General features: G+C 36.7%; 1 protein-coding gene across 6 annotated transcripts in view; it reads left to right on the forward strand.

The window, feature by feature from the left end:
• Window positions 1-16762, forward strand: part of DPYD (dihydropyrimidine dehydrogenase) — a 316870-nt gene that overhangs the window by 66770 nt on the left and 233338 nt on the right. For all 6 annotated transcript variants that reach the window (XR_003076346.3, XM_025152950.3, XM_025152951.3 and 3 more), the window contains one exon: window positions 8699-8786. Coding sequence is in view for 5 of the 6 variants with exons in the window: in XM_025152950.3 (XP_025008718.1) it covers window positions 8699-8786 (88 nt within the window). In the remaining variant the exon portion in view is untranslated. The remainder of the gene's footprint in view (window positions 1-8698; window positions 8787-16762) is intronic.

Consider the following 16762-nt stretch of genomic DNA (forward strand, 5'->3'; position numbering starts at 1 on the left):
GTATTTGACATGAGGCTAACAATTTGAGAATTCACAAAGTGATATAATGCCCCACACTCGAGAACAAATGATATATCAAACCACAGTGGCTTAACAGATTGTTTTTATTAATCCATCCTAATTTTTTTTTAAGCTGCATTTCTCTGAAATATTTGCCAAAATGGCTGCTGAACCATTCCGGAAAATGTCTTCATTCTCATGCCATTAGCTTTGGCACAGTAGGAAATGTGACCAATACTTTCTTTTATATAATCTTCTCAAGAGGGTGTGAAAAATCTTTCTACTTAGGTTGTAAAGGTAAAACCTAAGATGGAAGATTTTTCTCTCCCTTTCCTTATAGCAACAAATGTTTATACTATTGTTGCAAATGCAGATCAGCTGACTGTGGTCTAGTTCACCCACACAAGCTTGACACTAGTAGCCAGTGCCTATTCTATATTTAGCCACTAAATTGGGATTTCTTTTCTGATATATTTCCCTCTAAAATCTGTGATAGTTTTAGATATCAAGTTATTTAAAAAGTGTTTTCAGGCAATTGTACCTGAAGATCCTGGTGTATAATACCCACCTATTTAGATCCTTTGGGTGCTGTTATTTTAACTAGAGTCCTCTTATTTCCCCTAATTTTGGATTGTATGGTTTAAAAAAAATAATAATGTATATGGAAAATGTTACATGATACAAATAACTTGAAATATGTATACTCTTAAATTCTGTAAAGTTTACTTATCTCTTCAAGGAACCTCAACTGCAGATTGATAAACAGGCATAAATTTACCCCTTTTAAAGGCCATTATTTGACATTAGAAGAAACTGTAAAGATAGTCTAAACCTATTAGGTCATCACAACTATCCTTCTATCCATATAAATTTACAATAACCATGGTTGGTGAGGATTAAAGTTTGGTCAGCTATCTTATAGCCCCAATCAAGTAGACTGCATGTAGGAGTTTCTCTACTCTTGACAAATCAGTCTGCGATAGGAGAGAAAATGTGCAGTATGGTGGTTCTGTGAATCAGCCTTTCCATCAGGTTGTAAATCTGCTTGGTCTATCGAATCCATGAGAAGTGAACCTTCATATTACCACTGCTCTCCATCAGTTTTCATTTAAAAAACAAACAAACAACAAACAAAAAGCCTCACTTTTAATTTTTTTGCTTCTTTCATGTAAGTGCTAACAGCCTAAAGAGTGACTGTTGTCTGTCTCAAATATATAGCTGTTTGAATTTTCAGGTGAGAATAAGGATGAGGGTGCCAGAGCTGTTTCTGCTAGACCAGGCTCTGGGAACTCATTTCTGGAAGACTTGTGCTAGGCTGGGTTAACAAATCCCTTAAGAGCTTAAATTATAGGCAAATGAATGGTCTGAGTTCCACTGGGGACTACAGTCATATTAAAATAAAGAACTGCTAAGCAGTCAGATAATGAATTAGAGTGCTCACTGTCTTTCAGTAGTGTGCTTTTACTGAGGATTCTCTAACAGTTTAAAAAAGTAAAACAAAAAACAAAACAAAACAAACAAACAAAAAAACAAAACAAAAATTTCCTCTTCCGCCATCGCTACCGCTTGCTAATAGCATCATAGTTTTGGAAATAGTGGGAATTCATTGCGCACAGAGTGTGCCTTGGATGAGGCCAGAATCAGTCTTAACATGGTATCAATTCTCCATTGGCAAGGCAACAAAAAAGAGCCAAAGACTATTTGGGGATCAGATCTTAAAAGTAATGATAATGTTAGCTTATCCTGTTGCTGCTTTTCCCAAAATGACCGCTTCACAAAGTTTCCTTAAGTCTCTACTTTAATTGTGCTGGAATTGTTGAAGTGCCTAAACTGTAAGACGGATCAGCATTAGCAATGTTGGTCGAATTGTTAGGGTCTCTGTGGCACTGTAATGAAGAAATGTGTTTCTTCTGGCTTTATAGGTTTGAACTGAGAACACGTCTTTAATTACCAATGCATGCATTATACTTCAGTTACTTTCAATGATTATTTATATACATTATTTTTTTTTATTAAATGTTTGTATTAAAAGTTTTCAGTACAAATAAGTGACAGATCTGAATTCCTGTTGTTAACAATGTGTTGTATGGTGCCACTGGTAAGATGGATGTAGGTGATGGAAGCGTTTTGTGAGAGAATAAATGTAACTTAACTTGTGAACTGTATTTTTCCTGACATGAACCCAAAGGAGTTTCATTGACATTAAGACAAACAAAGGGTGTTTCATATTTTGAAAAGGTAACTTACACAGGATAAGAGTCATGCCACATAAAAATAATTCCTTCTCTCTTATAAAGACTAGAGGTAATCCTTGATATAAGTCAAAAAGTCAGCATCACTTCTGGGAGAATAGTCCAGGTGAAAGAAGATTATTGTGTACAGGGCAAGCTATAATAAAAACTGTCAGTTCTGTCAACCCATTCTGTCTAAGGTCTATAGAGGATTAAAAGGATATTGAACATCATGTAACAGCTGTCTTCTATGTGAAAGGGATCACTATTGTGGTGAATGGAAATGTACTGGTTTAAAACACTTGAAAGACTACGTGTGGCTGAACCACAAGTGCTCAGGACGGCAAATGAAGCGCTGCTTTCAGGAACTTGAAGGAGCACAAATTTTAATAAGTAACATAGAAATAGTATCAAGAAATCAGAAGATGCAAACTAGCTGGTGCAAGCTCTCTATAACACCACTGTCAGAAACACCTGTTGTCAGATACTGGATCATACTTTATTAACATCATCCATTAAGATAAAGGTGTAGTGAACAATGATTAAAAAATTGTAGAATGGAAGTAAAGGAGTTTCAGATGAATGGAGACAAAAAAAGAATACAGAACACAAGAAGACAGTTAGGATATTGAGAAGAGGAGGGTTCCTGCTGTCAAGAGGGATTCAAAAGTAGATGAGAAAATACAGTCATATGTAGAGACCAAGGAAGAAAGATGAGTCACTGATGAATTGAATGGTTTGAAATTGATGTCCATACGATTTGCTATCTTTTATGTATCTGAAAATAACCTTCTCTGTAAGTGCCATTATGCTGTACTTGGGTAGGAGGTTTTCTTCTCTGAAGGCTAACTCTCAACTAGCATTTTGTCCTTTCAATGAAGAGTACTTCCCTTACATCTCCTGCTCCTGTCAGAAGCAACATCTTACCTGTTTCTTACCTGTGGATTGCCTGTTCTAAAATTTGCTGCTTCTGGTCATCTTAATGTGCAGAGAGGTGTCTTTCTATTTTTCTGTGGGTCTGCGGAAGGCTCAGAGGACCCTCAGGTTGCCAAAGAGAACGATGATGTGGGAAAGTTTCCTTCTCTTTCTTTAGGTACGAACTGTTAATGCCAATTTATGTAATACTGAATATTTTTAAAGACCTATGCCATGGCAGGTACTGTGTGCTGGGTATTTCTAAATATGCTATTCTATTCATAAAAAAAATAAATTCTTGGAACGCAAGTGCCAGACGTCATAGGCACACAAGTCGCTTTTTCCATTATTTTCTTGCAATTCATCTTTCGTGCAGTCTGTAGGTCTCCTCCCAAGTTCTGTACCTGTTTATATATATTTCCTTCTAATATGTTGTTTTCCTTTTGAGTTCTGTCTTGCTAGATCCCTAGGCACCAGTAAATCACTCCAAACCATGGATGTGGCATTTTACTGCCTGTCTGCATCAGTCCATCAGGGCTCGCTATCTTTCCAGGATGTCGGTGTTATGTATCCAGAACCACAATACCTTCTTGTACAGTCTATGTTTACTGCTTTTCTGTACGATTTCTAATGCTCTTTGCATTTAGAGGCATTTTGATGTGATTATATCTCTTCTTTCCATGGTGCAAAATTATGTGCTTGTAGTTGACTCTGGGATCATTTTGTCTTCATTGTTAAAAGCTTACGTACGCAGCTGAGTTCTCAGCGTTACATGTGTTAGTCTGTTCTTCTGCTTCTTGATTTTGAATGAACACAATTCCTCTAAGTTTCACTTGTTTTGGTACTCATCAAACTTAGCTATCAATTTTTATTATGTTTCAGTTTTTATACTTGACAGAAAGATCTCCCTGCTGCTTTATAATCTTTCTGCTCTTTTGTGTCCTGTTCCTGTAAAGGAAGGCAAAAGTAGGCTCTTACCAGCGTCTTTTCATTGCAGTAGAGGAACCTTATGGATCTTTATCCCAGCATCTCTCTTAAATTAATGTATGTCCAAATCTCTGAATGTGAACTGGTCTCTGATTTGTTAAGTGGAGTCAACTCTGCCATTCTCTTAGAACTGGCCATCCAAAGGATGTATATACTAAATATCTCTGAATGTCTTGACTATCGAGGCTATCTCACTGACTAGCAGTTAAAGTTTTAGAAACTTCTCCAAGTAGAGCTAGAAGCTCTTTTTCAAAATCAATGTTTGTCCTGTTGAAACTCACATAATTGGATTAGGATTTAATATGCTTCAAAGGGCCTGCCAAGAGTAACCATGGCATACGTTATTTAGTTGTGTTTTTTTTTTTTTTTTTTTTGTGATATATGAAAGTTTGATTGGTTATCAGCAATTATCTGTTGTTAAATATTACTCCAGAATATTTGTTTCCACCCCAGCCTTTCAGCAAACATGATTGTACTTCACGTAGTACGTATTATTGCCAGTTAATTAGATAATTACTCACTGCAGTTTCAGGTAATGAAATAACTAAATTGCCCATCTTTGTTTAGAAGCAATGACATGTTAAGGACTAGTCTGATCAGATATTCTGGCTTTAAATTAAATACTTAGAAATATTTCAACAAGTGGAAATGAAAATAAACTGATAATTAGCTTTGGCTATGGTTTCCTTCTTTTTTTCCCCTTTGTAAACAAGAATATAGAACTATTTTCTGATGTCATTATGTCCCAGAGGAAAGAATTTGGTACAGAAATTAGTTACTTCTTTATCTATTCTTTTTTCCTCCTCATTTGTTTCCTCTTCATTTTTTTTTTTTTAATACGAGACATGTTTCATAGTTCTTGCATCTTTTTTCTTCCCCAAAGAGTAGTAGTAGTTCCAGAAATTTGCAGTCTATTTGTCTATTCCATTTTTCTTTTTTTATTGCTTTGAAACAAAAATCACTACTTCTGAAGTGCTTTTTTCCTTTTATTGCTTTCAGATGTTGGAAATGTACTGTTCTCGGTGTTGCTTTTGTTGCTGTTGTGGGTTGTTTTGTTTGTTTTAGTACCTATGCTATTGGAGGTGGATTGAATGAGTTTGTGTGTGAGGATACAATTTTAGGTGCCAATTCTGCACTGATAAAATTGTTAGGTACAAACCTGATAGCTGATAATGTTGGGCTACTATATAAGTATCTTTCATATATGTAATTTTGTTCCTGATAGATTGATTACAAGCATACTCACCTTAAATATTAAATAACCTTAGTGTTGCAACATTTTTGAAAACAAGAAGTCCAAGATGTTAAGTTCACTGGGGATATGTATGTATAATTTAACACTCTTCAGTAAGAGATGTAAATTTTGAGTTTAGATCTGTGTGAAACATGGAGTTCTGTCATGATATAATTGCAGGCATGTCTGTATGGCTTTGCCAAATAATGATATTTGCATAAATATACAACATCTGCATAGCACTTTTAGGAGTTTTATAACTTAATTTACCATTTTTCAACAGCTTAGTGCTTCCAAAATGAAGGATATTAATTTTCTTTGAGTTTCTCAAGTTGGGGTTTAGTGGTACAAAGAGTGTGTTGCCTTTTGCATGGAAATAAATAAGATGTGGCAGAATGGCTTGGACTGTAAGGGACCTTAAAGATTTATCCCATTCCAGCCCCTCTGCATGGCAGAGTTACCACCCACCAGGTCAGGCTGTCTAGGGCCCCATACAACGTGACCTTGAACTCCTCCAGGGATTCATAGCTTTTCTGGGCAGCCTGCACCAGAGGCTCCCCACCCTCTGAATAAACAATTTCCTGATAATATTTAAACTAAGCTCCACCTCTTTTAGTTTAAAGCTGTTCCACCTTTATTCCATGGGTATGCTCACTATGAGCTCTTCTACCAATCTGTATGCATACCTGGGATTGCCTTGATATGACCTTTTAGAACCTCATTAGGTTCCCATCAGCCCACTTTTCAAGCTTGTCCAGGTGAATGAGTGAGAATGCACTTGATCCCGCTGTCTTTGTGGTTGATAGAGATACTGAAGAGTGGTGGTCCCAGAGCTGACCTTTAGGGGACATGTCTTGAGGCTGGTCTCCAGCCAGACATAGAGCCAGTGACCCCCTGCCTGTGACCAACAATTCTTTATCCACTGAATAATCCACCCTTCAAATACGTATCTCTCCAATTTAGATATAAGGATATGTTGCAGGACAACGTCAAGGACATCGCAGAAGTCTGGAAGTGAATACAGTATCTTTTATAAGACTCAGTACAGCTCATATGTTTCTGAAAGAGATTCTGTTCCATGAAGAAATAGGTGAAGCAATTGCCAATAGGGTGTCCTCTGATAATCAGAAGCTATTTTTAATTTTTGCAATAACAAATGCTGACATAACTATTCTCAGAGATTAGCATAGATTTTGCTTTGTCCAATGCTCTGCAACTTTATGCAGTCTAGAATAGTATGACCATTAAAAAAAATAACTTTTGTTGATAAGCATGTAGCTTTTCATTTATATTTGGTGGAAGTTAGTAGGTGATTTAGAAAAAAAGAATTTATATATTCTTAACATTATTTTGACCTAAAAACATACTTATGGAATAACCTTTTAAAATGAAAGGGGAGATTTCGTAGAATGGGAAGAAAAGTAAAGAAATGTAATACTTGATGTTTCTTTATGTGGGAATGTGCATGTTGAATCAAAGTTCATTATAATTGTTGCCACATTGCCTTCAGCGTGGTATTTTGTCTGTGATTTTTTTTTTTTTCTGAAAGGATCAGTCACTTGCAGCAATTTATGTAATAACTTTCTGGTGAATGATTTTACAATTGTATTTACACTTTTTGCCTGGCTTACCAGAATGCAGTACCTTTGCTCCATGGTACAGCAAATGCACTCTGTAATATCTATTATGGTATGGTCAAAGCATAATTTATTGTCAAATAGAAAAATAGGTCAACATGAATGTCACTTGATGATCAACCCCCCAAGTTTAATAAAACACCTCACCAGCATGCATTTTGCACAGTGCTTGATGTTTTATTAGGACTACAGTACCTTACACTACCTAGCTATAGCAGGAGTGTAATTACAGAGCTGTCAGGGTGATAAGTGGGATTAATGGCAGCCTGGTGCACTTTAGTCTGCAGAGTGCTCAGAGAATGGGAAGATGGTATTATTATAAGAGAAAGTCTGGACTGGCATATTCATGGCCCTCTCCCCTCCTCCCCAAAAGCTAGCATTGAAGTTGGAGTTGCCTCCCCCACTTCCTATTAAATTGCTGACATTTTCAACAGCTGTTATTTGTGAACCAGCTCAAAATTCAAAAAAGATACAATTCGACAAAGATGCTTAATAGCCACAACTGGTAACCACTGTACTGCTTATCCTGCTACGTGCCATTCTAGTCAGTTTTGACATGAGATTTTTCTATATATAGTCTGTAGAAATGTATTTTATATTAAATGCAGTTCTTTTGATCTGGGGTACAGGGCTGTTACATTTTTAAAGGAAACCATGTTCAGGAGAGCGAAGAGCCAAAAGTCATAATGAAATCTTTGCCTTTTTTTTTAAAAAAAAAAGTGTGTGATTTTTCCACTTCTTATTTCCTTACTGCCTGCGTAGACAAAATGATTATCCAAGCCCTTATCAAGTCAGATTTTTTTTCTAGTGTAACTCCTATTTTCCTGGCTTTTAGTACTGGTGCTTTTCTGTATTTTCATCTCCTTGGAATACTAAGAGCATCTTCCTGGCTCTGTCTCTGGACACACAAACAGTTTGAGGTTCCCACTGGCCTGTCTTTTCTGGGTAAGGCATTTATAACACATGCTTGTTGTGCAGGGCAGCAGCGCATGTAACAGCCACAGCTAAATCTGCTGGTACTTGTCTGCTAAAGCCCTCTGACATCCTGGCTAGTTGAACTAGTAACCTGCCATGCTGTGGAACCCAATTCTGTCTTTACCACATTTCCCAGCCTTTGCCATCCATGAGACTTATTTTCCTTTAAATGTTTCCTTTGTACCCTTTTTGCATGAATAGATCTATGAGGAAAAACAAACATTGCTACCAAAATTGCCTTCAAATTCAGCCACAGTATTGCTTGTGCTGTGGCATCTGCAATACCCATCTAGATGATAATGAAAAGGAAGATGAAAGGCTAATTAATCTTTTACTTAACAGACTTTGCCTTTTCACTTATTCCACCCTTATTTGAAAGAAAAAAAGCATGCCAACAAACAAAAGCAAAAGCAATGTACGTGATTGACAAAGTTAGTCCAGTTTTTCACTGCAGGTATTTAAATTTCATTTGTTCTTTTTAATTTACTTTTCATTTCTTTGTGTGTATTTTCTGTACGACTCTTGCAGTTAATGTGTGTGTGCAAATTAATTCAACAATAAGAAGGTAACACTTTGATTTTTAAAACAGAAATTTTATGAATATGCTCTGTATTATTCATTTGCAGGTTATCTTCTACCACGTTCACTTGAAAACCTTATGCTGTTGGCAGCACTGGTATTCCATATCTCTGTGACACATTTTCTTTTTCTTCCTGCAGATGCTTGAAGTGTGCAGATGCCCCCTGTCAGAAGAGTTGCCCAACTAATCTGGACATCAAGTCATTCATCACAAGCATTGCAAACAAGGTAAAATCACACTGGCGGTAGTACATAGAAGCAGAGAGTAGCATTGCTTGCAGATTGCTTAGTGCTATTGCATTACAAGGTTTATCTTTGTGAAGTTTTAAAAATGAAATAAAGCATTCACAACAGATGCTTTAAAATCTAAGTCACATAATTTTTAATTACTTTTATGGCAGTTCTGTATCAATACAGATAGCGTATACTGAAAATCAGTTTCTTTGTGTCAATTTTGCTGTGAAGGTTTTTGCTTTCAATGGTTTTCAAACATACTTGTATTCAAAAAGCTGAGTATTACAATATAAGAATTTAACTTTGCTCTTACCTGAGATGTTACAGGTACAAACTTTTCTTTCATTCAAGCAGTTATTATTATTGTTGAATGAGTTACTAACATTTAAGTTGGCTTTGGGCAGAAATATGACATGAAGGTGGTTGTCTCAAGTAAGGTTTTCTCATTTTACTTGAAAAATTTCTGCTTAATGCAAATGTGGTCTGTCATGTAGACTAGCAGGAAAATATTACAGGAATAAACCTAAAAAATATACATATATTTATGTTTTACAAATGACTTTTAACTATATGAACTAGGAATAAACAAAGATGTCTGCAAAATTGATTAAATAGTCATTAGGCAGTCCAGGACAACCTAAAGAGGACTGGATATTGATGCACCTTAATTTTCAAAACTTTCTTCAATCTGTGAAATCATTAGCTGCAGTGTGATTTATTTATCTGAAAGAGCCTGTCTAAACTCATAATGTTCTGGAGGAGGTATGAAGATTGTATGGTCTCACATTGTGCTGTGCCCCACCTGTCTGTTGGGTACAGCTGGAAGGGGCTGTACGGGTGGAGCTGGATAGAAGCAAATGGCAGCAGTGTGGCTATGCATTAGTTGACAGCTGCCTTGTTGGCATTGCACCTTTACAAGAAATGTTAGGATAAGAGGAGATCTAGGATACATGCATAAATTATAATGTAGAATTGATGTGATTTACAGTAATTGGTGTTATGACCGGCATCTGCAAATAGACAGTTTCGTTGTAGTGTCTATACTTTGTCAGCATGGCATTGGTTTCCATGAATGTCAGCATCTGTTTGCAACCATAGTGTAATATGTGACATATTGCTTGTTATTATCTCCTCCAGGCATTGTGAAGCAGGTGAACTGAACGGGGGAGGTACAAGGCAGTAACAAAAGCTCTAGTCTTGTAATTGTGCTGTAGTTTGTTTAGGAAGAGTAAAGCAAATTTTATGAAAGTGCTTTACCAGAGTTGTTGCACTTGATCAAGGATTAGTTATGCTACTGTCTTGAATAGGATAGGGTGATGTGTTTTTGAAGATAAAATAGGGGCCTGATTAGTGAAATGGGAAAGCTGGGAGTAAAAAGTCAGGGAAGGCAAACTAAATATTACAATAGAAGATATCAGAAGAACTGGCATTAGCATCACCCTGGAATGAGAAATTTGGTGGTCTATTTAAACTCTTATAGCTTCAGAAATGTGATGCCCTTTTGTGACTTGGCAGAAAGGGCAAGTTATTTTAACAGCTGGTTCAATCTGAATTCTGCAAATCCATTGCAGAGCAGAGAAAGTCAAAATGGGTTGACTGAAGAGCTTGGAGTGTTAGATTTTGGCAAAGATATACTGGAATAAAAACAGAAAGCTACCTTAAAGATGTGAAGTCTTTATCACACTACCAACAATGGGCACATTCTTCAGGATTTTAATAGAGACAGATTTTACTTGTAGGTGGATAGTGAGTCAGGTCAACCCTATAGAATTTGGGCTTTTTAGAGCATCTTGGAAGCTTCAACTTCTAGGTAAGCCTCTGCTTTTGTTCTGAGCAATTGATACGATCAGTGGCTGTTTTATCAGGAAATCCTACTTTAGAAAAGAATTGCAGTATACTGCTATTCTCTCAGGAGACTTAACATTCCTTAAGGGAAAACCAAGTATTTCAGATTACCAAAATATAATTGCAGCCTTTCTTTTTTGGACCCCATCCCTAGTAGCTTCTGAACCCAGTGCAAAACCATGGTTTTTATAGAAGAGTATACTATGTTTTTGGTAATTGCTAGAGTTAAGGCAGAAGTTACGAGGGAGATACAGAAAGTTGAAATGATTCACTTGAAGTCCTGGCCTTGGCAGAGCTGACATGAGAGTCTGCTGGTGTGTCTGGTACTGGATTGGCCTCTCCCCCACTTCATTCTAGTGCTGTAGTCTTTGAGGTACCTGCATCATCTGTTATTTGAAGAGATCCAAGACAAGAGCAGTGCATTTTTGGAAACCACTCTGAAACTTCTGTTTTATAATTCTGAAAGTTTATAATGGAAACAAAATAATTTCTCACTTCATTATTCAGTAGTTTAGTGTATTTTTCAAAACTTTTATTAAAATGATCATTCAGGTATCATTCAACAATATGCTTGCTGAATATTTTTGTATTATCGTAAATACTGTCAAGGTTTTGTTAAATATCTTTGAAGATACTTTTCAGAGTAAGGTTTTTTTGTTGTTTTCACCTTGAAAATATACTTTTTTTTTTTCATCTAATGCCTTACAAGTATTAGACTTGTAACAAAATAAAAGTTGAAGAGTACAATATTTAGGTCTTTGAGGTCAATATGTCCAAGAAATCCAAGTAGTTTTTCTCCCACCTCTGAATCTTCTTGATTCTCTCAAGAAACTCCTTGCAGCAGGATACTCTTCTAGTTGTTTAGAGGAGATGCAATTCAATGAATTCCTCATCCTCCTATATGTCTAAGCAGTAAACAATATTGTACTCAGGAATTTAAATATTATTAATTATTAATACACATGTATGTAGATAGCAGTATACAAAATAAATGAGTTACTTTGTTAGGTATTTAAGAGCTGTATTGTATGCAGTTCGCTTTGTTGACAAACTGCTCTAGTAATCATAAAAGGTCAGGGATTCTTTTTCTCTGAAGCCTGCAGCTTTTTAGATGTTTACAGACCATGTAGAGTGTAGTCATTCCTTCCTGCTCTGCCATTAAACTTCAGCTCAAGAGTAGGATAGAGGGAAGGAGTGGTTTTTTTCTGGGTTGAGAGGGTAATTGAGTTGCCAGGCTCAATGAGCCTTGATCCTTTTTGAGAAAAGGATGTCACTTACCGTGTATTGTGTGAGGCCACTGTGACTCAGTAGAGTTGAGGCTACAACTTTCATTGTCCTTTTCCTTACAAACTGGATTACAACCCCACTTTCTAAAGGTCTAATCTAGTCTATTGTGTCTTCCCGGTTATCCTTTCTCAGTTGCAGACTGCTTGCATGTGTATCTCTCAGAGACCAAATTTCAAATTCCCCATGTATGCATTACTGCATTTGTTTTTGACCATCAGAAGGTTATGTCCTGTCCTGCCTTTATGTGCAACCTTCACACAGCAAAGAGCATATTCTTTGTTTTGTAATGGACAAGAGCCATCTTCATTATCTCTTCTTTTAAAATAAATAAAATAATAAAAACAAAAACAAAAACAAAAACAAAAACAAGGGGAAAAAAAAGCATTTAACTGCTGCAGAAGAAAGCTTCCCTTGCTTCCTTATCTCCTCTAAAATAGTACCAGCAGAGAGCTTAGGAATTTGTGCCCTCCTTTCTTTGTGTTGATATATCAAAGCAAGAAGAACTTGATAAAATGGAGCTCCAACACCCTCTATCCTTTAGGGCTGGTACAACCAAGTTTATTTATAACAGCAGGAAATCCTACAGCTCTCAGCCTAAGGGCTGGCTGGCTGTCCAGCTCTCCTTTTGTTAGGAGAGTGTGCCAGAGGAAGCTTCCAGCAACTGCTTACCAGCCTAACTTTGTATTGTGCAGTGAGTTGGTCTTGGAGTTTGTTGTTACTGGACACCTTCACGGCTGAATAGTTGCATTGAAAAACTGATGGTGCAGTTCAGACATAGGGATATGAAGTTGTGTTATATGACACAGACATAAGGAGTGAGAGACTCAGCCTTCATAGTTTGAGTCTATAGTGAAGAACTGGGGACACAAAAGTATCTTTTGTGATATGGGTACTCAAAGTCACTCTCTGTCCCTGAAGCCCCATGTTACAAGCTCTTATGTTTTTATCTCAGGTCTTACAGTAGTATCTTGATTCTTGGTGTTGATCCAGCAGTTTTCTCCTTGTTCAGGAGGAGCATCTCTTGTATGTGGTCAGAGCTGACGTGTCAACCATTTTGTAACAGACTTCGTAAGTAGACATAAGCCTCTGGCAATCATTTAAAATAATAATAAAAAAAATACTAATAGAGAGAAAAAACAAACACACAAAACAACAACAACAAAAAACCATTACCTTCTGGATACAATCAAGTTTTTGGATTTAAAACAAACATTTAGGTTATGATGAAACTGAACAAAACAAATATTTTCAAAGGAGAAATGGAGAACCAAACAAGCTGGAGGCTAGAAGATGGATACCCAAGGGGTTAAGGTGAATCCAAAGTTTGGGAGATTGAAGGATTAAAGGAGAAAATGTGCTTCAAGTGAGAAAGAAGGAAAAGTGTGTAGACAAAGGAAGACAAAAGACAGAAAACTATGGGATCATTAAAGGAAAATGAAAGGAGAAAAGAGAAAGGGTGATAGGACTTAGTGGTATGACAGGTGAGAAAAACAGAATAATGGCTCTTCTGGTCTAGAGGAACTCAAGGTAAATTAACAAAGGACATCAATGTGTTATTGTAAAGACTGTAGAAGATCATGAGTTCGTATGTAAAATACAATGAAGTATTGTAGAAGTCAGAAAACTGCTCAATGATTGGTAATAATTATATACAGATATGCATCACAGTTAATTTCTAAGTACTACTTTGATTCTGCAGGCTTTTGAAATTGCTGTTTTATTCAGCTTTCTCTGTTAATCTTTGTATATTTCAGGTCACCGAATACACAAAACATTTAAAAGGAAAAGTAGTAATGGTGTTAAATTGATGTACTTGAAGCAATGACTTTTCTTGAAATGTCTGTTTGTACTTAGCGTAATGGAATGGCTGACAGCTGGTTTCAGTTGCCATAGTGTAATTATGTAGAATAGACTTTTGCGATGACACTATGTCAATTAAGGAATCTCTCACATTCTAGACTACAAAGGACAAAATGACAGTACAAGATATTTCTTCCGTTCTTTTTCATAAAAAGATGGTGACACTGTGTGAAATTACAGTCCTGTTATGATGACATAAGTCAAATGATGTGAAAAATTTCTGGATTGATTAAAAATCATCCACATTATTGTATAGAATATGTATGATTTGGTTAGCTGTTATGTTTTGTTCATTCTTCTTGAAAGATATTTTGGTGGCGAGATGACAGACCGGGGGCATTTCTTGTTATGTTTGAACTGGTGTGTGTCAATGTGAAAAATTCTACTTATACAACAATGTACTTTAACTAGTGGTTCTTCAGTATATGGACATATTTTAATCCAATAAAGTGAGTAAATTTTAAGGTCACTGTGAAGCATGAATGTAGTTAGATGGAGGTGGGATTTTGCCACATTTTTTTTTGTATGCCTCTTTTTTTTTAAGCTTCACCCAGAAGAAAAGGAAATTACTTTTTTCTTTTTTAAATATATTCACTCTATCCCATAATCCTGATGAAGTCAATGTTTCCATTTTTATTACAAAAAGCACAGTAATGCGTATCTCTTTTTTGAGGAAACTGCAGTGTCAAAATACCCTGATGCATAAGGAATTTATAGAAAAAGCTCTTAAACTAAATGAAAGAAAAGATGCTATAAGCATTTCCTGATGTAAATGCAATTTTCTTCTGGTCTCTCTGTATTGATCCTATGTGTTTTAATAGTTTTTTTCCCAAGCAAAAAACAGTCTCATTTGCATGCAAATTATATAATGTCTCCAAATGATACATGTGGAGATCCTCCTCTGCCTGGTTTCCACTGATTATTGATGTCTGTTTAAGGCTTGTTTTTGTTCCCTATTTTAGCAATGTAGTATTTATTGACATTTTGATGTAGGAAACCACAAAACATCCTATCCAGTTAGATTAATTTATTTCTATGGAAGTGCACAGGAAAAAAAATTCTATGAACAAAGGCATGAGCAGACATTTATCTCATTTAAGAATTTGGAAACATTCTAGTTTCATTCTAGTTTTAGACTTGCTTCCTCTGTGATATTTGTAAGAAGCTAGCCAACTGAGTCATCTTATTATCTCAGAAGCTAAGAAAACACTCCAAACTATTATGGTAGTTTGCATCATTCCATATGCTGGAGTAACTTAGTGATTTTAGTGAAGTTCGCCTGCCTTTAACTCTGTCTGCTCTCATGTACTGCATGTAGTGTGTAGTTACCAGCTTGCTGTGTTTGTGTCTCTCGTCTGATTTGTGTGCAGCCTAGCTAACACCCTGTTTTTCTGAAATTAAAATGATCAATAATGAATTGAGTATTCTGCTTTAAATGTCACTAGTAATTGTAATGATCACTAATATATATTTTCAATTTGGGGAAAAAATAAGCCCCAAAATGTTCATAAACTAATCATTAAAGTTATTGCACATATATCGGAAATACTCATTTTTACTGCAGTAAATGATGGTTTGCAGTGTTATTACACAGTCTATATAACACCATTTAGTGTAGCTTCCTAGAATTTATTTTCCTCAGTTTTTGCAAAGTATTGCAAAATGTTTTTTTAAATAAAGTTTGATACATTGGATAATAAATCAGCACAGTGAAAGCAGAATAAATAAATAAATAAAGGACAAAGAAGTGAAGTGACTTAGAACTCCTGAAGCCCTGCCCTTGCCTTATCCCCGTGCTGAGTATTACAAAGGCTGCAGACAGGCTTGCTCTCAAACCACTGTGTATAGTCATAATGACAGCATGAGGCCATACTCTGTCGCTGGCGGTGAACAATATCAGTTAGAACATCGGTTACACTGCTGGTTTGGAAGGTGGAAGCTAGCACAGGGCGTGAAATAGGACACTTAGGGAGCTACAACACTTCTACATATGTAAGTTCAATAATGGTAAAATTGACATGGTGGCCATTGGCAGATGTAGAAACTAAGTCAGCACTTAACCTGTACTTCCCCTTCATCTTTAGAGGTGTCCCCCCTTTGAACAGCTAGTGAAGTAGTACAGAAGGCTTACCCTGCTGTCAGTGTTGCCCTTCTCCCAAAAGATAAGTGGAATGCTTTGAACTTCAGTTGTGACAGCTTTTTAATTAATTTATCATTAAAACTTTACAGATGAAAGACTAGAAGAGAAATACTCTTTGATACACTTATCTGATGTCTTAATAATGCTGATGTTACAAAGCTGGGAGGAGTGGCTGATGTGCCAGAAGGCTGTGCTGCCATTCAGTGAGATCTGGACGGGCAGGAGAATTCGGCAGAGAGGAAGCTGATGAGATTCAACAAGGGCAAATGTAGGATCCTACACTTGGAGAAGAATAATCACATCTGTACAGGTTAGGGGGCTGACCTGCTGGATATGAGCTCTGCAGAGCTCTGGGTGTTCTGGTGGGCCACAGGTCAGCCATGAGCCAGCAGTGTGCCCCTATGGCCAATGGTATCCTGGAGTGCATTAAAAAGAGCATGGTCAGCAGGTTGAGGGAGGTGTTTCTCCCTCTCTACTCTGCCGTGAGTAGTCCCCACCTGGAGTACTGTATCCAGTTCTGGGCTCCCCAGTTCAGTAAAACCAGGGAACTTTTAGAGAGCGTTCATCAGAGGGCTACAAAGAGGATTAACGTACTGGAGCCCTTATTAGGAAAGGCTGAGACCTGGAACTGTTCTGCTTGGAGGAGACAAGACTGTGAGGGAATCGTATCAATACTTATAAGTATCTAAAGGGTGGAAGCCAAGTGGATAAGGCTAGGCTCTTTTAGGTGCTGCCCAGCAACAGGACAAGTAGCAAGCTGGAACACAGTAAGTTCCATATGGACATGAGGAGAAATTTCTTTACATTGATAGTTACAGAGCACTGGAACAAGCTGACC

The sequence above is a fragment of the Gallus gallus genome, chromosome 8 (genome assembly GCF_016699485.2).
Source record: "Gallus gallus isolate bGalGal1 chromosome 8, bGalGal1.mat.broiler.GRCg7b, whole genome shotgun sequence".
NCBI lineage: Eukaryota > Metazoa > Chordata > Aves > Galliformes > Phasianidae > Gallus > Gallus gallus.